Source organism: Chinchilla lanigera, unplaced genomic scaffold, assembly GCF_000276665.1.
Source record: "Chinchilla lanigera isolate Chin_1 unplaced genomic scaffold, ChiLan1.0 scaffold00117, whole genome shotgun sequence".
NCBI classification, from domain to species: Eukaryota; Metazoa; Chordata; class Mammalia; order Rodentia; family Chinchillidae; genus Chinchilla; species Chinchilla lanigera.
In genome coordinates this window covers 3,203,507-3,226,653 of record NW_004955518.1, presented here as the reverse complement: position 1 = coordinate 3,226,653, position 23,147 = coordinate 3,203,507, and the positions used below count along the sequence as shown (strand labels likewise).

The window sequence follows — 23,147 nt, the reverse complement described above, 5'->3', positions numbered from 1 at the left end:
ACTCATCAGCGGATCAGTGCACTGATGAGTCTATAGCTGAATGTGAGGTAGGGAGGGGAAGCCTGGTCGGAGGAGGTGGTCACTGCGGGTGTGACCTGGAAGGGTCCATCTCCCTCCCTCCTCTTTGATCTCACTCTGCTGCCCACTGCCACACCATGAGCTGTTTCTCCTCTGCCAGGCCACCCTGCTGTGGAGTGAGCAGACTATGAACTGAAACCTCTACAAACTGGGAGCCAAATAAGCATTTCCTCCTCTATCTTGTGAGTGTCAGGTAGTGAAGATAATTACTACATATTCAGTGTTTACATGCTAAGAAAACCAAAGGATGTTAAAAATATATTGGCCATTTCCAAAGTTCAGTAAGAGGAGTATCAAGGTCACAATTATAAAAAAATAAACATTTCTTCCTGAGAAGTTAATGTCTACTTACTAGTTTGCCAAATTTGAATAGTTAGTACAGATCCTTAGGTAAATGTCAATATGACTGTTATCTACTAAGAAATTTGAGAATAAAAATCTGAAGTAAGATTATACAGTGATTTAAGAATACGGGCTTTGGCATCATCTGAACCATCAAGTTTAAATCCTGGCTCTATGACCAATGTTATGAAAAATATCTATTATTAAAAAACAGTTGGAGCTAGGCATGGTACCATCTGCCCGTAATCCCAGCACTCTGAGAGGCTGAGGCAGGAGAATTCCAAGTCTTAGTCATACCCAGGCAACTCAGCAAGACTTTGTCTCAAATTTTTTTTTAAGTTTGCAAAGGGCAGAGATACAGCTCAGTGCAAAGGCGCTGGGTTCAATCCCAAGTACCAGGAAAGAAACAAAACAAAAACTCATGTAGGGAATTAACCTTAAACTGAGCACAAAGAAACTTTCTGAGGTGATACAAATATTTTATATCTTGGTATTAGAGGTATTTATTCCAGTATATGCACTTGCCAAAACTCACTCAGCTAACAGTTAAAATGAGTACATCCTGTTATATATAAATTTATAATTCAATGTTAATTTTTGAAAAATTTTTTAAGAGATATAACTCTATGTACTAATTTTTTTTAACTTTTAAAGACAGAGATACACATGCAATTTTACTCCAGAAGTTTTTGTTTTCAGTCTAAAAGAAGTTCACAGATATAATGTTTGATTACTTTCTAGAATTCTCATGAGGAATTCAATGTCAAAGGTGCAGACTTGATGTATACCCCAGCTATCACTTATTGAGCATTTATTGTGTGCCTGCCACACCCTGCATTTACATGTGTTCTCTTATTTAATTCTCACAAAAATCCTACAAGATAGGTATATAATAATCCTTGTTTCACAGATTAAGAAACCACAGACCCAAGTAAGTAATCTAATCTGCCAAAGCTCACAAAGATGGTAAGCAGCAGGTCAGTTTAAAACAAGAACTGGAGTTCTCAATCACTCTGCACCACTGCCTCAGGCAAAATACTGCACATGCAATTCAGTACACCTTTGTGTTTACTTGGAAAATACCTCAGCTTTAATTCTTAACAGGCTAAAGTAAAGACAAGGGAAGTAGCTGAAGAAACTATGGCACATTTAGGTCTGTGATTAGCAATAAGCAAAAACCAAGTTTACATATGCTAACTTACTCAAAAATAACAATAAAGCTTCATCTAAAAAGAATATTTAGGTTTTTCTTAAAAGGGATTACCTAAGCGCCAGGCACGGTAGCGCAAGCCTGTAATCTCAGCACTCAGGAGGCTAGGGCAGGAGGACCATGGTAAATTTGAGGACAGTCTGGGCTACACAGTGAGTTGAAAGCCAGCCTCCACTACATAGCCAGACCTTATCTCCAAAAGGGAAGAGGGATGGGGCTAACCTAGCAACAAGCAGAGAGGGGTGTGCGTGTGTGTGTTTGTGTTTGTGTTTGAATGTATGTACAATGTGTCTGCTTGAAGGAACAGATTAATACAGACACACACAGGGAAATCAAAAGTGCACAAAATATTAAAAACCTTAATAAATAATCCATCAACATCTAGATGTAGACTACCATATTTTTATCTATACCATCAATGTAATTGAATAGTAGAGTCATTTAAAACAATAGTTTGGCCAAGTATGGTGGTGCACACCTGTAATCCCAGCACTCAGAAGGCTGAGGCAGGGGATCGTTGGGAGTTTGAGGCCAGCCTGGGCTACAAAGTGAGTTCAAGGCCAATCTGAACCACACAGTGAAACTCTGCCTCAAAAAGACAAAAAAATAAATAAATAACATAATAACTTCAACTAACAAAAATCAAGAGAATGTTCTAGGAAGATTTGATAGTCACTATGTTATCAAATTTCAGAACCTTTTTTATTTAGAACCTTTATTAGCCTGTCCTGAGACAGCCACAGTAATCTAGTATCTTTAGAAAAGATATTGCCACTCACCTGCTGTGCAGTCTCAATTCTTTCTTCTTCCATTCCTAAGGAAGTAAAACCCTTCAAGAGAACGTCTTCTGTAGATTCAGGCACAATCGAAGTCTGGTCAATGGGCAGTGACTGGGAAGTTAAGCTGCATGAGTCTTCAATTGGGAGCTTAAAAAAGAAAGCCACAAAACATTCAAGCAACTTGAAAATTCTCTGAACTTAACTCTAGACTGGGTTTCCATCTCAATGGTTTTGAAAAAGAAGTATTTCCATTAAGTCGTACAAGGTTAATAAATGCCATGTAACACTGACACTTTTATCTAGGCTCTATGTTAAATGCTACTTTCAAAACATGATTTTTTGGGCTGGGGATTTAGCTCAGTGGCAAAGCGCCTGCCTGGCAAGTGCAAGGTCATGAGTTCGGTTCCCGGTACCGGAGAAAAACCAAAAAAAAAAAAAACCATGATTTTTTAGTTAGCTTTGTAACAGTGGTGGTGAATCTGTACCAAAGCACACACATTTTTCTCATTTGTACCTCTTGTTGAACTACCATCAGACAAAAGGAAAACCTGTGTACTAAAAGTAGTTCATTCTCCTCAGGATCTAACAGAAAAGCCTGACCAGCCAACAAGATTAACAAATCACACCCAAGATTTAATCAACAAATTGCACCTCTTCCTAGCATTTCTATCCACTCACACTTTTCACCTACATTCTTGCTGACAAATTTTGAAATCCTATAAAATAGGAAGAATTTGCGAGTTTCCAATCAGTTTCAGAAAAGCCCCATGGACAAAGCTGCACTTTGTACTCCTAACCCAACAATATGGCTAGTTCTCCACTACTAAACGTAGTCCAGGTGTTCATTTCCATGCAGTCTAAAGAAAAGCTCTCTTTAGGGGCTGGGGATTTAGCTCAGCGGCAAAAGCGCCTGCCTGGCAAGCGCAACGTCGTGAGTTCGGTTCCCGGTACCGGAGAAAAACCAAAAAAAAAAAAAAAAAAAAAAAGAAAAGCTCTCTTTAGAACTGAAAGAAAACAGAAGTGGATGCTGAGGAAAGCAAAAGGGCTCATCGTTTAATTCTAGCTTTTAGTTCTTAGTTCAGGATATTTAAGATCCACTAACATAAGACATAATCCAAGGTCTTGTGAAATTGCTTTTTGTCCATTTCTGAATACAGATTTTTGTTTCACTGAATACGTCACTGAAGAATTTTCTGTTCAAAACTAAAATAAGCTCAACACAAAATGTACCACCAAGTTAGAAATGCCGTCCCTTAATATGAGGCTTTCAAGTACAGGCTCAAATTTCAACTATAGGTTCAAATTGTTACTGTGTGGCATAGTGTGCTACAGTGCAACTGGTTTAAAGCCTGTTGTTGCTCTCTTAAAGCTGGGAGGCATTGAGCAAATTACTTAATATTTCTAATCAGCAATTTCTTCTTTTATCTGACACAGATACAGTCTCTGTACTATAAGACTATTATGAAGAGCAAAGAAAAATCACAGCTGTGGGAAAATTGGCCTCTTGAGGTACTAGGAAGCTGCAGACAAAAAGTGACCCAGAGGTGCTTCCTCCTCACAGTGAGTCTGACCTGCGAGCCAGGAGCGTCCTGGTATGGGCGAATGTGTTTATTAGGGCGCCACTTGCTCTGTACGTAAACTCTTCCTGGATGTCCAAGTGTACACAAGGACCAAGTGTATAGAAGAAACGCAGCCCGGCAAGAATTAAGTTTCTCAAGCCCAGTGAGAATCCATCTCGAGTCTAAAGTGTCACCAGCAACTGTGAGGAACATTGCAGGTCAGAGGTAGTTGTGCTAAAATACCACCTTAGCATTACCACCAAGCTCCTGTCTCCTTTGGAAGGGACATAATTCACCAGAGACAAACTGCATTAAAGCACTTAGTGTAAGACCTGCCACACAGTAAACACTCAATAAATTAGAGGTATTGCCATTAGCAGTAGAAGTACTTTTTACTTACTCTAATTAATAACAACAAAATACATTTATAAAACTAAATCTATTCTCCTTGGGAACAAAAGAGTCACTGATCTATTTTTACAATATTGTGTCAGCAGTAAAATTTAGCTCTTTGTGCATAGGTCCTAACAAAATTTAATCACAAAATTGTATCAGTATTTTGTACATATATCTAAACAAGGTATATGTCTAACCTGTGACCCACTGGCCGCATGCAGCCCTCAACATTTAGTAAAACAGCTCACGATCACAAACTTTTAACATTACTATGTGATTTTTAGAATATTTTTATGACTACGTTTTGCGGTGCTCGAGCACAGACTACAGGCAATAGTGGAAGTATAGGGGGAAGGCGCAGTGAACTCTGCCTTCGCTCCCAACACCCACAATCAGGTGAATTAAAACCTGTGTGTTAAGACACTTGTGCAACTTGGCCAGTAAAACATGGTGATTAACAGTAATAATAGTATTTTAACCTGCCTATACATCTTCGTGCTAGTTACTAAGCAGGTATGCTTAATTATTAAACTTGGGTTTGTTGTTATTCAATAAAATAATTTAACAATTTAAAACAGCTTAAAAAAAATAAAACAGCTTTCAGCAGATGTGGTATAAGAAGTACAAAAATGACCTGGGTGTGACAGTGTACACCTGTAATCCTAGCACTCACAAGGCTGAGGTGCCACAAACTCAAAGCCAGCCTGGGCTACGTAGTGAGTTCAAGACGAGCCTGAACTACATAGCAAGACCCTGTCTCAAAAAACCAAAAGAAGTACAAAATTTATCAAATACTTTTTTGTCCATGGTGTTGTTATAACCAGATATGCAACATTGCTAATACATACTAAAAAGAAAAAGGTTGCTTACTTACTTTTAGAATGTACAGAGTTGTGAGCTGGGTGTGGTGGCACATGCTCATAATCCTAGCACTAGGGGGCTGAGGCTGGAGTTGGAAGCCAGCCTGGGGTACCTACTAAGCTCAAGTCCAGCCTCAACTACATAGTGAAATTCTGTCTTAAACAAACAAGCAAACAAACAAAAAGTATACAGTTGCAATCAGAACAACTTGAAAGTAAAATCTGACCATCTCCTCTTACTAGATTTTTGTAGGACCTATCTTCCCAGAGGAAAATATCTCTCACTTCGCAGTCACGCCTCATTCATACACGCTTGCTTTTTGGCAGGATGTATGTTTGTAAACTAGTTTCAACAACAAAGCACACTAAGAATAAAATTAGTTCAAAAATTTCTGAGCACCTTGAGAATTTACTAAGAATTGCAACCACTTCCATCAAGCCAGACATTGTATTAGTTTCACAAAAATGAGGTCAAATTTCACACTAGTTTTACGTTTATGTTGCCCTCATTTTGTTATGATTAAAAGTAAAGGAGTTTGGTTATTTATATACATTAACTATATCATATAATGTACAAGTGGCACAGGACAAGCCTCTTCACTCAGTGAAGCCCCGGTGAGGAAGGACACCCACTGTGTACACACCAAGTTCAGCCTTGAGAGAAACACCAGGAAACAGAGGGGCCAGGCTAAGAAGGCAGGCGAAGGAAAGCTGCTTTACCCTAACAGTAAAAAAAAGCCATCTCATCCACAAAATCACAGCTCTTGTCAAATCCGTCAGAAGTGAGGCTGCAGAATAAACCACACAACTTAAATTCCAAGGAAAGATGGGCATGTCCTGGAAGGGTCAGGCAACAAGCACTGGACTACCTGTGAGAGATAACAGTGGAAAAGGGGCCACAAGCACTGCATAAGACAAGAAACTGAATTCAATCAAACCTTTCCAAAAACTGCTAAGGCTAGAGGATCTGCACAAAGCCTTCAGAAGCCACAAACCTGGGAGGTCTCACCCATTCGCCTGGGCCCTCTGCAGACCTCCACTGGACGCTGCTGAGTAAAAATATGAACAAGTCGAGACTGACTTGAAGAGCAGTGTGACTTGCTGAGAGGGCAAATGGGGCACAAAGTCCACTTGCACCCTCCTCCCTAGTGGAACAAAACTGAAGGCCACTGGGGAAAAAAAAGGGCAGCAAATTCTGTCAACCCCAGAGCGCAGAAGGTTCACTATAGCCAAGGAAAGGGAAAGAAAGCATTCATGAGCCTGGGGGGCGACAGGCAAGAAACACTCAAGGCCCAGAAAGTCAAGAGTTCTCCTACAGCAAGAGGAAGGAGGCAATCACTGAGAAAGCCCCACCTCCAAGACCAAGGGAGAAAAGGCCTGCCCAAGACTCAAGGCTAGGCCGGAAGGCAGAAAACCCCTGCCTAACACTAGAAAGCACCAGTAAGCTACTGTGGGGAGGGAAAACAGTGCGGGGACAGACAGCCTCTGAAACACAAGCACGGAGCACACCAAAAACTGAACACAGAGGAAGACCATTTTAAAAACCCTGCAGTATCCCACTCCCACTCTAGGCAAGAGTTTATGTATGAGAAATCTGAAGCCAGTCACAAACAAAGGTAAGCAGAGCAACAACAAATCAAACCACAGCTCAATTCCTGACTAGCCTGACTCAACTCCCACACTGACAACCTGAGAAATACACTGTACCAAACATTAACAGTATGTCTCTTCTTTACTGTTCCCGCATACAACGTCCATTCAATTTAAAAATTACACAAAAACGCATGAAAAAATAATTCACTGTCAAGAGACAAAGCAATCAACAGAGCCAGGCTCAGATGACCTGAACACTGAAACTCAAAAAAAAAATTTAAAACAACTGGGATTACTATGTTAAAGGCCCTGGGGTAAGATACAGATAAGATGGATGAATACATACAAAACTGCAGCAGAAAAATGAAAACCCAGTTAAATGAAAATGCTAGAAATAAAAATCATGGTAACAGATGAAAAATACCTATATCAGTATACTCAACACAGCTAAAGGAAGAACCAGTGAAAGATTCCTTAGTAAAACTTACCCAGATTGAACCATAAAGAAAAACAAATACAGCATCCAAGAACTGTAGTGTAGTAATGAATAACCTGATACACGTACCTGGAATTCAAGACAGAGGAGAAAGCAAGAGAGAAAAAAACAGAGTAGAAGAAATATTTGAAGAAATAACTTTAGAATTTTCCAAACATAATGAAAGGCATTAAACTACAGCTCTCAGAGAATCCAAGCAGAACACACACACACACACCCACACACACACACACTATAGACATATCACAAACTCCTGAAAATTTTGAAGGCGGCCAGCGGCAGAGATATGTTGCATACAGAGGAACAGCACTCTTTGCATGAAAAAATATACAAGCTACACAACAGAGTAGAGATCTTTAAAGTGCCAAAGATCCCTTAGTAAAATTTACCCAAATTGAACTATAAAGAGCAAACAAATACAGCATCCAAGAACTGTAGTGTCTGCCTCAGGAGACAGGAGGATTACTGCAAATTCAAAGACAGCCTGGGATACATAGTGAGTTCAGGGCCAGCCTGAACTACATAGCAAGACCCTGTCTCAAAAATAAAGTGTCAAAAGAAAAAAAGTCAACCTAGGATCCTGTATTAGTGAAAATGTCTTTTTAAAATGGAGGAGAAATAAGGGCTAGTTAAACAAAAGCTGAGAAAATTCATTACCACCAGTTCTAAAATAAATGAAGGGAGTTCTTAAGGAAGATGGAATAGAATATCCCCTGGATCTACCAAACACACACACACACACACACACACACACACACAGGGAAAATGGTTAAACTGAAGGTAAACAAGACAGGTTTTTTTCATTATCAAAAAGAAATGCAGAAAGCAAAACTAGTAGAGCTATATTGTGGGTTTATAACATACTACATAAAATGCCTGACAACAATCACACTAAAGAGGGACAGGAAGAAATAGAAGCATATGAGTGTAAGGGTCTCATACCACGTGTGAGGCAACATAATACCTAAAGGGAGACTGTGGCCAATTAAAGTAGTATACTGCAAACCATCCTAGGACAATCACTAGAACAATGACCTATATCCATCTTTAATTCAATCTCTTTTGACAAAACGTTTTAAATCTATCTTTAAAAAGAATATAGATCAATGTCAAAAATCTGTGTTGAGTGTACTGATACAGGTTATGATACTGGATATTATAGTTTTGCAAAATCTTAACTTTGAGGCATCTCTTTATAGTGTTTCTTACAATGGCATGTGAATCTACAATTGTTTCCATTTTTTTAATTTAAAAAATGATGTATTAATCATTATGAACTCTGTCCATCAGCGTTCATAAGGACTTACACCACAGGACTCTGGAACTACATATTATAGTACCTAACAAATTCCAGATAAAAAGTAAAATTATTCCTGTTCCACAATCAACTATAATATACAGAGCAATCCTTTTAAATGTATTTGAACAAATAATAAATTCTAGCACAAAATTCAAAGAATATTCAGTAAAAAGTCCCCTTTCTCTGGACTCATTTCCCAGCCACCTACTTCCCATGTCAGAGGCAGCCATCAAAGCTAGTTTCTTCTGTATCTTTGCTTTTAAAAAAGTGTGCTTTTTAAAAAACCCAAATAGTGGACTCTACACATTTTCCTTTTTTCATTTAATGTGCAGCATTTTCAGTTGTTTCTTCAATAATATATAAGGAAAAGATAGAATTTACTCTAAATTCTTAGTCATTAAACCATAATGGACTCAGTGTTTTAAAAGTACAAGACTATAGAGTATTTAAGTGAAAAGTAAGACTCCAATCTGCTGTCCCTTTTTCTTTTCTGGGACAATACAACTGTTTGTAAAGCCAGGTGTGGTGGTGCACGCCTATAATCCCAGCACTTGGGAGGCTGAGGCAGGAAAATTGTTGCGAGTTCGAGGCCAACCTGGGCTACAAAGTGAGCTCAAGGTCAGCCTGAACTGCATAGTGAGACCCTGTCTGAAAAAGACCCAAAAAAAAGACAAAAACAAAACAACCTAATCATACAATTGCTTGTAATTTGAGAACTCTAAGAAATCTGACAGTAGAATAAAGAACTTTAAAATGAAACACTTTCAAAGTAAAAGAAACCAAACAGATCATTTCCAATTTTTATCAATCTTTCTTTTATAAATATTATTCAAAACACATAAACATAATTTTTAAAAAACTGTATCATCAGAAGAGTTAAAATGAGAAGGGGCACGCTGGGAATATAGCTCAGTGGCACAAGTGCCTGCCTGGCAAGCGCAAGGTCCTGAGTTCGATTCCCGGTACCAAACAAAAAAAAAAAAAAAAACAGCGGCATTCTCCTCTACCCCTACTTCTAACTACTTTCAGTATTTTTGAAAGCTGCTCCATAATTCTAAGAAGCAGATTTACAGTTTTGGATTCAAATTTATCAATTTTAGGACCTACTTATTGACTCCTCACTATATAAGGAAATTAGTGCCCCTCTATTTTCTTCCATGTTTACTTTCAAATTCTATTGATACTATCTCCTAATTACAATTAAAATTTATAGTTTGTTCTGCGATTAAGTCGTCAGACTAATTTTTAGAATGAATACCACATGCTTCTTGCCTACTATACATGTGCCTGAATGCAGGTTCACTGATACCATCTTTAGCTTCAGTGTGCCACAAATTTATTACTGCTATTTTAAAGAGATCCAGGGGACTTATATGTGGGTACTCAATCTGTTATCTTGAACTAAAACATGTCTATCTTCTAATTGACTGGAGAAAGTACAATCACTTGCGAAACTGCTATAAAGACAGTCTGCATCTTCATGTGAGTAAATACGATACTTGAGTTTATCAACATACACTCTATTTGATTACTCCAAGCACAAATACTAAACATTTTTCAATCACAAGGACTTTACCAGAAGCAAGAGGCAGCTCTCTGTTCCCTTATTCTAATACAGAACCATTTTCTCTTAAACCAAACAAGAGAAAATGTCTCCAATTGGTACATATGTCTGTAAGGTTTCAATGGGACCTGACCCTCCCAGTGCCCAACCTGCTTGCCAACAGAGGCGCTACTCTCAGCGAGGATCAAGGATCGCAGCTCAGCACCAAAGCACAGGATGTCCTAAAAAAGATAAGGCAGGACTAGGAATTTTGCAGGTCCTGGGATATCTGGAGACACCCAAAACCTTATGCCAGACCTTCAAACCACTAAGGTGCAAGACAGCCGAAGATTTGACCACAGATGTTTATTAAAATCTTCCCACCTAATGTCCCCTGCCCTCTCTCCATCCTATAAAAGGGGCATAATTCTCTTTGAAATGGTCTTTGCACTTTCTGTCTGCCTGCACCCAGGCACAATAAATTCCACACCACGTTACTGTTACACAAGGCTGAGGTCTCTGCTGGTCCCTCCCCCTTCCCCACTGTGTGTGTGTGTGTGTGCGTGTGTGTGTGTGTGTGTGTGTGTGTGTGTTACAATGTCTAAAACTTCTTTTCTCAAAATAGGTAAAACAGAGTGACAAATCAAGGAGTATGGTATGTCACAAACTTGCCTGTTCAGACCTTTCCCTCAGCTGTGAGGAGGGGACTCAAAGCCTACAGCTACTCACACACTCCTGGCTTCCAAATGGAACAGAGAGATACCACCAAAGAGTACAAATCCTGGTTGGCAGTGAACAAGTGCTCCCACACAGCCTATGCAAATGAAGACATTAACATATTAAATAATAATTACAATACTGTCAAGCTTTCCCTGACTAGCTTGACAGGGTGAAGGGAAAAACGAGCACACCTTCCTCCCAGCATTACCTCTCGCAGAATTATGAGTTGGAGAAAAATAACTTTTAGAAATCATTTGATCAACTCATTCCCTAAATGAAAGTTAATATTACTTGCTCAGCTTGGAGCAAATTAAGGAATTGCAGAACCTTCTTCAAAACACCTAGTCTCTTCTTTCCTGGATCTGAGTGACATCTATACCAGCTCAGGGTCACAGAATTCTGCTCTATTCTTTTAAGTCAATCATTTGAAAGAAAGCACATTAATAATGTAATACTAGCAAGCAGCTTGTCATGTGTCCTTTACACACATGACTGCACTAAATTCTCACAGCTCCTTATAAGTCCCAATTTTTATACAGTAAAAAACAGAGGTTTAAAAGGGCTAAACATCATGTCTAATCACTGCAGCCTACAACACCAGCATTAATAATGAATTACAAATAACTGTCAGGGTAAATTATTTTATCAAGAATTAGCAAGTTCAACAGAAAAATTTGCCCTAGCTACTAAAAAATTTATCCTGCCTACAAGAAACCAAACTACAGCAAATCTGCTTATCTAATGCAAAAGAACATAATAACTAAAAGCATAACTCCTTTCCAAAAGAAAGGAAAAGGTTTTCCATAACCCAAAGGTGAAAGCCATCTTCTAACATTAACAGCTTTATGATATTTACTGAGTTAGCTGGTCTCTTGCTATTGTACTAAACTGCCACGTTTCTGCTGTTCAGGAAGTAATTTATCTCATGAAACTGAAGCACTACAACACATCCTTTAAAGATATACTGGTCAGATGAAATGAAAATGGAGGCACTCTTTTTTCAACACCAGTATTAAAAGAGTGGTAATGGGAACAAAAATTATTTCCGAAGTTTTCTCATCAGACACAAACACCTAAGTAAAGGGAAACGGGCTACAGAGAGCTGAAGAGCAATGAAAAGGTGCCTCTGGAAGATTCCAGGATGGGTAAACAACAGCCCGTTTCCTTCCCATAGGAATCCAATACCAAGCTGCACATACCAGAAGACCCTCACTGAATTCTTAAACTTGTTAAAAATGTTCTCTACTCATAGTCTTGCACTTTTTTTTCCTCCAACTAAAATATAATTTTAGTTGTAACTAAAAACAGTAAATGTGAAGAGAAATTTCAAACCAAACTTAAAGCTGATAACTCTAGACTCAGTCTGCAGTTGCTACACCAATTCCAAATGGTACAGAAAGAATGCCTCCAACACGAGCAGTAACCATCACTTTAAAACAAGAATCCAAAAATGGCCCTCAACACTAGGAAGTCTGTCAAATCTGACAGTTCATAAAATGTACTTCGAGCCATTTACACTAACTGAAAAGAATCACACAAACAATAATACGAAAAACTTTGATACTGAAGCCAAAAGCCAGCACTATTTAATAACGTACTGACTGCGCTTTCGAAGAAAATTCATTTTTACTGTGTCGCTATGCATTAAATAAATCTGATCTCCCACAACCTCTACTTCCAGAGCTTATCAATGTGTGATAAGTGAAACTGTCACTCAGGCCAAGCCTCGTCTCCGAAGCCCGCCCAGAAAGGAGGCGAGATTACCCATCACAGTGATGGACACATCGATTGGGGGGAGGCCCGCTGCAAAGCAGCTCCGGCTCCGGCCCCTCCCCGAGGCGGGCAGCAGGACCCGCCTCAGTGGCACGCAGGACACCTGGAGGAGACGTCCGGAGCCGGGCTCTCGGCCAGCGAGCGAACCCCAGGAAGGGTGCGCGCGGCGGCGGCGGCCCCGGCCCCTCGCGACCCCCAGGGCAGGCTTGGTCGGGGTCGCCGGCTGGGCGAGGCCGACGCCCGAGACAGGGGGCCCCTCCCACGGGACCCGCCGCGGAGCCCGAGGAACGGGCCGGGAGCCGCGAGGCCGGGCGCCCAGGACACAGCCTCGCCCAGACTCGCGCCCGTCGCTTCACCTCGGCCGGCACTGGCGGGTCCTCCGCCGCCGCCTTCAGCTCCAGCACCGAGTCCGTCTGCCTGTCGGTCAGCGGCGCCGTCGTGTCAGGCCTCCGATCCCAGAGAGCCAGCTTCTCCCGCGCGTCCCGCTCGGCCGCCGCCTCGGGCAGCAGCAGCAGCGCCGCCTCCGCCATCGCCGCCGCTCCTGGGGGCCTCAGCAGCGGCGGGGTGCAGGGAACCCCAACCGAGAGGCTGGGGAACTTCCGGGAGCGCCGGGACTTCCAGCACTAAGCCAGTGGCGACGGTGCGAGGCGGGCCGGAGCGCCCTGACCCGGAAACACTTACACCGTGTGTGGGCGGGACCAAAGCTGGGATGACGTCGCTTTAAAAGGGTTACAAGTGTTTCCGGTCCGGCTGACGAGAAGAGGGGGAAGGAGACGCTCTCTGGCGGAAACGGGCATGCCTCTATCGGAAGTCTCATCCTCGACATTAATAACTTTATTGCTACGTTTGGTTCGCACTTTAGCACCTGCATCCAGTCACCTGGCCGGTGGGGCCTTCATGAGCTCCCTGACCTGCTGCCTGTCTGTTGCTGCCGGTAGTGTGGGTGCAGCTGGGATCGCCCTGGTGACAGTTGACACCGCTTAGCGCAAAACTAGGAGCACAAACTTTTCCGACATCCGTTAGTTTTCCCTGTTAGAAAACTAATTTATGGAGGAAGCCTGCGGTAGTGGCGCGTGCCTGTGATCCCAGGACTTGAGAGACCGAGGCAGGTGGATCGCCGTGAGTTGGAGGCCCGGCCTGAATTACGCAGCGAGACCATGTCTCAAAACACACACACAAACTAAATTATGGAAAGAAAAAATTCAGAGTATATATATCAAACATCATGAATGGTATCAAATAACTAGAAACAATTTAAAGTCAGAAAAAAAGACTGAAAAACTGTTACATATTGGAGCAGACTAGGAAGACATGACATCCCACTGCCTTTTGGGATACTGGACTGGATGGAGCCTGGGACCGTAAGAGGACAATCATGAACGTATATAATAATATTATCAATAAAACATAGAAATGCAAATAAGGTCCTTAGGTAATAGTATTGTACCAATGTTAATCTCCTAGTTTGATTATATGCGTGGTTAGGTAAGATGATAAATTTAGGAGAACTCCCCGCACAACCTTTGCAACTAAGCTCAAAGAATAAAAGATCTAGTAGAAGGTACTTACCTGAAGGAAATGGTTGCGATATAATCTTAAAAATGAAACCATATATAATCCTATTGACCAAACACTCCCAAAGCATTGATGAGTGGTTGGGGATACTGATACCTTTTACTTTTTCAATGTTTTACACTTAATAAGTTTTTTAATCATTAAATCCAGCTTCAGGGCACTATCTCTTCATCGCATCTTAAAGCGAGTCATCCTGTAGCTATGTATATACATGTGGCTCTATTTTTCTAAGTGCCTAAAACATACTTTCTCTAGACCAGACTGCTCTCTAGATCCACAAATCTCAGAAATAAAATTAATCGTCTCAAAATTTCTGAAGATACTCCTTTACCAAACATCATCCTTCCAGGACGAAATGAAAGCATGTTCTCTCCCAAATGAACTTCTATTACAGATTTTCCTAAATTCATAATTGCTCTACTTTCTAAATATTAATTTTAATTCCATGAAACATTTTTACCAGTGGGTATTTCATGAAACTAAAGGCAGGCAGTGCAGGTCAGGATGCATTGGAAAAGACCTGGGCCAAGGCAAGATGAGGTTTAATCAGCTCCTGAGTGGTCAGCTGAAAGGAGAGGAAGGTGAATGTGAGGCACAGTGTTGCCCGATCTGTTCTTGTGGGGATCTGCTATATGTGTATAACACATCTTAATCCTTTTTCATCCCCTTCGTCTCTGTCCATCTCTTGGTCCACACTTTCCTTATGCAAAAGCTCTGTTTCCTATTATCTATTTTTATTTTGCTCTTTATTTATATTTTGGGTTTCTCATTTTTAAAAAACTATGTAATACTTATGCTTATGTGTCTGATTTATTTTACTTAACATTATGGTCTCAAGGTTTATCCATTTTCCTACAAATGACTCAAGTTTATCCCTCTTTATGGCAGAGTAGTACTTGTTTGTGCATAATACCATACTTTTTTATCCATATTCAGCTGTTGATGGACATATAGGCTGCTTCCAAGATTTAGCTATTATGAATTGTGCTGCTATAAACATGGGTGTACATGAAACACTGTCAAATGATTTCTTTAACTCTTTTGGGGAGATACCTGGAAGGGGAATAGCTAGGTCAAATGAAATTTCTGCTTTAGTCAGAATCATCCACAGATTTCTCAAAATTTGAGGAATCTCCACACTGATTTCCAAAATGGCTGTACCAGTTGACACTCCCACCAACAATGTAGGAAGTTTCCTTTTTCCCTGCAGCCTCATTAGTATTTGTTATTATTTGCTTCCTTGATGATAGCCATTCTTTCTGGAGTAAGATAGAATCTGGGTGTTGTTGTAATTTCCATTTCTCTAATGGCCAAAGATGTTGAACATTTTTTTCATGTATTTATTGGCCATTTGTACTTCTAAGAACTGTCTATTCATTTTGGTTGCCCATTTTTATTGGGTCTTTTATTTTGGGAGTCTAATTTGTTTTTCAGTTTATACATCCTAGATATTAGTCATTTATCCAAGAAATAGTGGGCAAATATGTGTTCCCATTCTGTAGGTTGTCTCTTCACTGTGTTGTTTCCTGTGGTTTACAGAAGCATTTTAATTTGATGTGATCCCATTTGTTGAATCTTGACATTTTTTGTGCAACTGGGGTTGTGTTCAGAAAGCCCCTATGTCTCTGTCTTCAAAAGTTTTACTTATTTTATCTTCCAGCAGTTTCTGTTTTAACATTGAGATCTTTGTCCAGAGGCTGAGGCAGGAATATTGCTCAAGTTCAAGGCCAGCCTGAACTGCACAGAGATACCATGTCTCAAAAAGACAAAAAAAAACTTTAGATCTTTGCTCGATTTTATTTTAATTTAGTACAGGGTGAGAGATTAGGGTGTAAATTCAGTCTTCCATATGTGGAGAACCAGTTTCTCCAGAAGCATGTGTTAAAGAGGCTATCTTTCCTCAAGTGCATGATTTTTAAGTTTTTCCTAAGGTATTTATTTTTAGTTTTTACACAACCAGTATAGAGGGTCTTCAAGCATGTGTGTTTGGGCCCTTTGTCGAAGATCAGATAGCTTAATGTACTTGGAGATATTTCTGCATCCTCGGTTCTGTTCCAATGATGCACATCTGTCTGTGCCACTACCATGCTGTTTTTGTCACTAGAGCTTTTTAACAGAACTTGAAGTCTGAGATTCTGATGGGTTCTGCTTTGCTCTTCTTGCCAGGATTGCTTTTGCTAATCGAGGTATCTTCTGGTTCGCTATGAATTTTAGGATTGTTTCCTCCAGTTCTGCGAGGAACACTATTGGCATTCTGACTGGAATTGCATTAATTCTGTATATCACTTTTGGAAGTGTGGCCATTTTGACAATATGGGTTCTACTTATATAGGAACAGGGAATATATTTCTATTTTCTGATATCTTTTTCAGAGTACTGTAGTTTTGTTGTTGTTGTTGTTTTCCTTTTTTGAGACAAGGTCTTGCTGTGCAGCTTAGGCTGGCCTTGAACTATGTACCCCCAGGATGGCCATGAATGCACAGCGGCCTCCTGAGTGCTAGGATTACAGACATGTGCTACTATGCCCAGTTCAGAGTACTACAGTTTTAACTGTAAAGGTCTTTCACTTCCTTAGGTTGGTTCCTAAGTATGTAATTTTTCTTGATGCTATTGTGAATGGTACTGTTTTCCTAATTTCTTTCTCAGTGATACAAGTTGTTTTGAAAACATGTGTGCTCAAATAGCAACAACAGTAGCAACTGATGACATTTGCTATACTCTTTAAATGGGTCTCATTCTCTAAGACCCATCTGTTTTTTGCAGGGGCCAAATAAGCAAATGGAGAGATAATAGAGTATCACTTAATACCTATCTCATGTGTGACAAAATGAACCACTATTTGCCAAATATTCTGGTTCCCTCCCTGTGGAAGAATCATATACTGTACTTTCCAAATCCCATTCAGTTTTGTCCATGTGACTTACTTCAGCAAATGAGATGGAAGTGACATGGGTCACTTCTGGACAGCTTTGAGCCCATTTGTGCTTCACTTTGGTGTATTTTTCCTGTACCATTATGGAAATGTTTCCAAAGAGGATGCAGCCAGGAACCGAGTGAAAACAAATTGGAAAACCACTTCAGTGAAACTGTGGTGGACATGTAGCATAAGCAAGGAATTTGTTTTGCTATGGAGGGGGTGTGAGACAGTCTCACTATATAGTTCAGGCTGGCCTTGTATGTAGCCCAAGCTGGTCTCAAACTCACAGCAATCCTCCAGCCTCAGCCTCCCAAGTGCTGGAATTACAGATGTGCACCACCACACCTGTCTTTGGTTTTGCTAATGTACACCACTGAGATTTTTGGCACTGTTATCAAAAAAACCTGGCCTAACAATTATGTACTTTCCCTATGGGTTCAGTTAGTGTTCACTAATCCCCAAATGGTCCCACGTATTTCCCTCCCGCAGAGCTTGTGGAAAAATTTTCTAGTATGTATTGCAGCAGTGTCAGAGGCTCCAGGTCTGTAAACTTGGTCAGGTCTCAGAACTGGGTGTGATAATGGCAAGCGAATTCATCAAGAACAGCATTTACAAGAGACCGAAAGAGCAGGAACAAACAAAGCTTTATTGAGCCAGCTGACGGACAGCTTCTAACCAGGAGCCAGAGAAGATGTCCGCACCAATCTGGGTCTTACCTTCGGTTTAAGTACATTTTAGGCTTTTATAGTAACCATTACCTCATTTTTTGGGACTCTTACAAGAATGTCACACAATTATCACAAAGTTTACTTTTCTCAGGTCAGACAGCCAAATTCCAAGTGACCATTGCAGTTTACCTTTTAGCCCACTTCCCAATTTGTCCTGTTTGTTCTGTTCTCATTTTATGACTCTGCTCTGCTTTGAGTTGATAACTAACCAAGGTGAAGGGGTGAAAAATGGGAGTCAGCTACAGCTTAGGTGAAATTTAAGTGGCTTCTCTTAATATGGAGTTAAAAACAGAAAATAGAGGCTCTCTTGCCCTATCAGGTGAGTGGCCAGAAGTCTATTATGGTGACCCAAACTAGACCTCTGCTCATCCCATAACTTCCAGTTATGTAGATCAGCATACACCTTGGTAGGCCGACCATCTATGTCATTCCTAGGGACACCACCAAAGACCCTTGCAAGTCAAAGCATTCCGTTTGCCACTGTGTCCCTGCTGTCTGCCATAACTGTGCCCAGGATCCTTCTGTTAAACACTGTTACTTGATATCTGAAATCAGGATGCTCACTCAAATGGCAGCATTTCTCACGGAGTATGTTTTAAACAGGGATACTTACAGGCATACCAGTAGTTTCCAACTTTTTCTTCTTGGTCAACCTTGGTTCTATTACCTACATTGACCCTTTTTTTTTTTTTTTTTTTTTGATACTAGAAATCGAACTCAGGACCTTGCACTTGCCAGGCAGGCACACTGAACTTTTTCAAAACACATTAATACACCACCTGTGTCTTGTATCCCCATTTCTGAAAAATGTGTCCACTTATAATCTACCAAAAACATCACCACTTCTTCCCAGTTGCCAGTTTAAAAATATGTATCTTAAAGCCAAATGCACCTAGTAGGTGTCATCATCCAACTGAATCCCTGTTCACAGGCATCTGAGGCACACCAGCATCTGAGGCATCCAAATGCACCTAGTAAGTGTCATCATCCAACTGAATCACTGTTCACAGGCATCTGAGGCACACCAGCTGTTCTCACTGACCTTCGTACATAAGAATGAGTGGTGAAATGGTGAATAGGAGCCATTTTTTATTTTATGGATCCTTAGATGAACCATTTTGATGGATTAACTAATCGTCAACTTGGTACACCCAGCTGAACTGATCAGCATGATTCTGGGTGCGGAGGGCCCACCTGAGGATTGCTGCCAACAGCATAAAAGTAGAAATGCGGGGAAAGATGGTGCACTGTTGATTCTCCTGGAGAAGCTTGTTGCGCTGGTTTTCTCAATATGAACTTGGCTGTTCTCCCATCGGAGGAGCTCGGGTCCTCACTGTCACTGAGGATGGCTGTAGTTCTTTTCAGAGGAGCTCTGGTCCTTATCTTGAGTGTTGCTTCCTAGCTCCAGAGCAGATCCCTCAGCCTGCTGGTACAGATCCTTCATCCCACTGGCTCAGACTTTCTAGCTTCCACCACTGACCTTTGGGTCTTCCCAGTGCAGACCCTTGATACAGACTTGCACGAGACATTGTCATGGGCTCTAGGCCTCCAAATGGACTCATGGAGGACACTGCTATTGGCTCTAGGTCTTCAGCTGGACTCATGCAGGACATTGCTATGGGATGGAAGCCCTCAGTTGGATCCTGTGGGTCTCTAGTGTGTGGACAGATCTCTTGTACTCTTCTCCATTTGACTTTTTGGGTAAATATTATAAAATAATCATATAAATTATGTGTCCTATATTAAATCTATTCCCTTGCAAACCCTAACTACAACAACCATATAAGGGCACATCATCTACCATCTTAGACAGGAGAATAAAGACAAAGTCTCATCTCTGTCAGGGCAGGGAAACTATTCTGTATGGTACACTGGTGGATACATGCCATTATACATATGTACAAACCCACAGAATGCAGAGTGAATCACAATATAAACTAGAGATGTAAAATTCTAACGTATTACTGTGATATGGAGTATTAAGAAAGGAGGAGGGACAAGTACATGTGAACTTCTGTACCTGCCAATTTTGCTGTGAACTTAAAACAGTTCTAAAAAAAAAGCCTATTAGAAACAAAAAGTTTTCCCCTTTTTCCCAGTCCCAGTTTTTTGCTATTGTTGTTGTTTTTAGTAAACCATCATGTTTGATTCAACGTTAAGAAGTCAGGCGCACTGAGTTCACATTTAGTTCACTGGCTGTTCTCCACAAACCAGGTGTTCCATCCTGGTCCACAGATGACCGAGGCCCCCAGCTCCTGCCTCTAACACACCCGTGGCTGGGAGGATCGAGAGAACCGGAGAGTTCACAATGCTGACACCATCACACTGGAGTTGTGAATGTCAGGCTGCCTTGCTAATCCAGCCTCAGAATCAAGGTCACCAGCCTCTACTGGGCTACAGGGCATTTCAGATAATGCGGTTGGGAGGAGTCACACAGGCACCAGGCAGTGGATAACGTGATCCCAAATACTCCATCCACAGAGAAACAGCCCAGGCCACTGTCACAAACAGTTTCTACCCCAGCCTTCTGAACCCTCTGTAGTTTGGCTTTGTTAAAATGTTTCCATTTATCTGAAATAACCACAAATCATATTACTGTTATTTACATATTACATATATATTATAGTTTATTAAGTAAAGGAAACAAGGCTTATGTCACATACTCCAATAATGTTTATTTATTTATTTATTTATTTATTTTTTTTTTTTTGGTTTTTCTCCGGTACCAGGAACCGAACTCACGACCTTGCGCTTGCCAGGCAGGCGCTTTTGCCGCTGAGCTAAATCCCCAGCCCCATCCAATAATGTTTAAACAAAGAGTTCAAAACATGAGGACTTAAGAAAAATGAATTCTCTTTATATAATGTATACTATTTCTAACACATGAATAAATATAGTGAGCAGGAGTCACTTTTTATATTATGGATCAGCAATATTTAGCATCAATGATCACACAAGACCACAAGCAAACAAAAGCAAAACTAATTTCTTCAAATCAGTTATAAATACTAGAAAACCTTTTTCATATTTGAGCAATATTCAAAGTGGAAGAGGACTGGTAGCCATACACCTAAAAATAACATGAACAATTCTTCTAGTTCCTGAAGTTACTTTTCTGAAAACAAGAAGAAGTTTTCAGAATTCCTCAAGTTGTGTCTTGGTTAGAAGCATCAACAATTGCACTAACTCCTTCAGGAAACAGTAAAAGCAGGTTAAGATCCTGTTCTATAAGGCACTTATAATAAATCTACAACATATTTTGTCTTAAAACATTATATGTTTGTCTTAAAAGTCTTACACTGAGCTTTGAGTATGTCATTCTGATACAGACCTGTACATACTCTGAAACTAATAAATACTGTTGGATATTCTCTTTTATATGGTCTTTAAAATGAACTTGCTTTTTTGTTAGAAAATATATGTATACTTTAAAATGTTTTCTACATTAATAAAAAATGGTTCAAAAAAAAAAAAAAAAACAAAAGAGGCTGATTGGGGGATTTAGCTCAGTGGCACAAGCGCCTGCCTGGCAAGCGCAAGGTCATGAGTTCGGTTCATTCATAAAAAAAAAAAAAAACCAATTCTTTCAACTCAAAGAATTCAGTGAAAGCCTCTACAGAAAGCCTATCACATCCACGGAATGTTCTAGTAAGAAAAATATCTCTTCACACAAGGTTCAGTACCAGGAGGGAGGCCTGCAGGAACTCAGGGGTCCTCTACTACCATCTAGTGCCAGCCAGAGAGATAAGGGCTTTCATCTTATGCAATTAATACTACCAAAGATCTTTTCTTTTCTTTCCTTTTTTTTTTTTTTTTTAACTCAGGACCTTTTGCATGCAAGGCCAAAGTTCTACAACTAAGCCACATACTGAGCTCGATCTTTCTTCTTCTTTTTTGTTTTGTTTTTCCTCCGGTATCAGGGATCGAACTCACAACCTTGTGCTTGCCAGGCAGGTGCTGTGCCGCTGGGCTAAATCCCCAGCCCCTCGATCTTTCTTCTTTGTGGTATCTTACCTCTTACTTTTGGAAATAAAATACTGCTTTATAATACAAAATCTTTTATCAAAGGAAATATTAACAAAGAAGACAGGGGCTGGGGATTTAGCCCAGCGGCACAGCGCCTGCCTGGCAAGCGCAAGGTAGTGAGTTCGATTCCCGGTACTGGGGGAAAAAAAAAAAGAAGACAAAGTGCCAGGTGTGGTGGTACACACCTATAATCCCAGTACTTGGGAGGCTGAGGCAAGAGGACTTCCACGAGTTCAACAGCAGTCTGAATTATAGAGACCCAGTCTCAAAAGGAAAAAGAAGAAGAAGGAGAAGAAGAGGAGGAGAAGGAGGAAGAGGAAGAAGGGGACAGGGCATGGGGAAGGGAAAAAAGAGAAGGGGAAGGGGAAGGAGGAGGAGAAGGAGAAGGAGATGACGACAAAGTGAAAGTGGCTGTGAAGAAGACTACCTGATCCACAAAGAAAACCTGCATTCCTTCCTCTCAAGGAGGAGGAAGCCCCACAGCCTAGGTAAGCTAGAAATCAATCTGGCAGACACATACTGTGTAAGTGGATTGCCCAAAAGCCAAAGTTAGAATTCAACTCCAGAGAGATACAAGTAAATATATTCACTTTCCTGGGATGACATCTAGAAATAGAAAATTCTTGGGGCTTCTGCTTTGAAAAGAATAAAATGAAGACAAGGAAGGAAAGAAAATGATTTACCACATCATGAGAAGACAATAAACAAGGAAAACATATACCTTTTAAACTAGATAAACAGATGCAGTAAAGAAATGAGCCGGGGGTATAGCTCAGCTGGGAGGGTCCTTACCTAGCATGAAGGGCTTGGGTTCCATTCCTAGCACTGACCAAAAAAAAGCTTTTAAAATTTCAAGCAAATCCAGGTGTGGTGGTGCAAGGCTGTAATCCTAGCACTTGGGAGGCTAAGGCAGGAGGACTGGCTTGAGTTTGAGGCCAGCCTGGGCTACATAGTGAATTCAAGCCCAACCTGAACTACATAGTGAGACCCTGTCTCAAAAAACAAAACAAAAAACAAAAAAATCAAGCAAGTATTTTCTACCAAATTAACTAGGTGTCCAAGACAGGAAACATTAACGGATATAACATGAACTAAAATAAAAGCTAGAAATCTGGAAAACTCAACTCTTCACTTCACTAGTAAGTCCCACTAATAGGCATGTACCACCAAGCCCAGCTCTGCCTATTTTTTCTTCATTTAATCCCTACATCAATAGATGTTACTATCCCCATTTTACAGATCAGAAATGAAA

At 40.5% G+C, this 23,147-nt stretch overlaps 1 protein-coding gene across 2 annotated transcripts in view; it reads right to left on the bottom strand.

Annotated features, from left to right (window-relative positions):
- Positions 1-14,925, bottom strand: part of Cog3 (component of oligomeric golgi complex 3) — a 64,329-nt gene extending 49,404 nt beyond the window's left edge. Inside the window, exons 1-2 of one of the 2 annotated variants that reach the window (XM_005409086.2) lie at positions 13,006-14,925; positions 2,410-2,556 (exon numbers count right to left, since the gene is read on the bottom strand). In XM_005409086.2, the coding sequence (XP_005409143.1) occupies positions 2,410-2,556; positions 13,006-13,179 (321 nt within the window). In that variant the 5' untranslated portion in view covers positions 13,180-14,925. The remainder of the gene's footprint in view (positions 1-2,409; positions 2,557-13,005) is intronic. The other variant, XM_005409087.2, reaches the window with a different exon arrangement.
- Between the last annotated feature and the right edge of the window lie 8,222 nt (positions 14,926-23,147).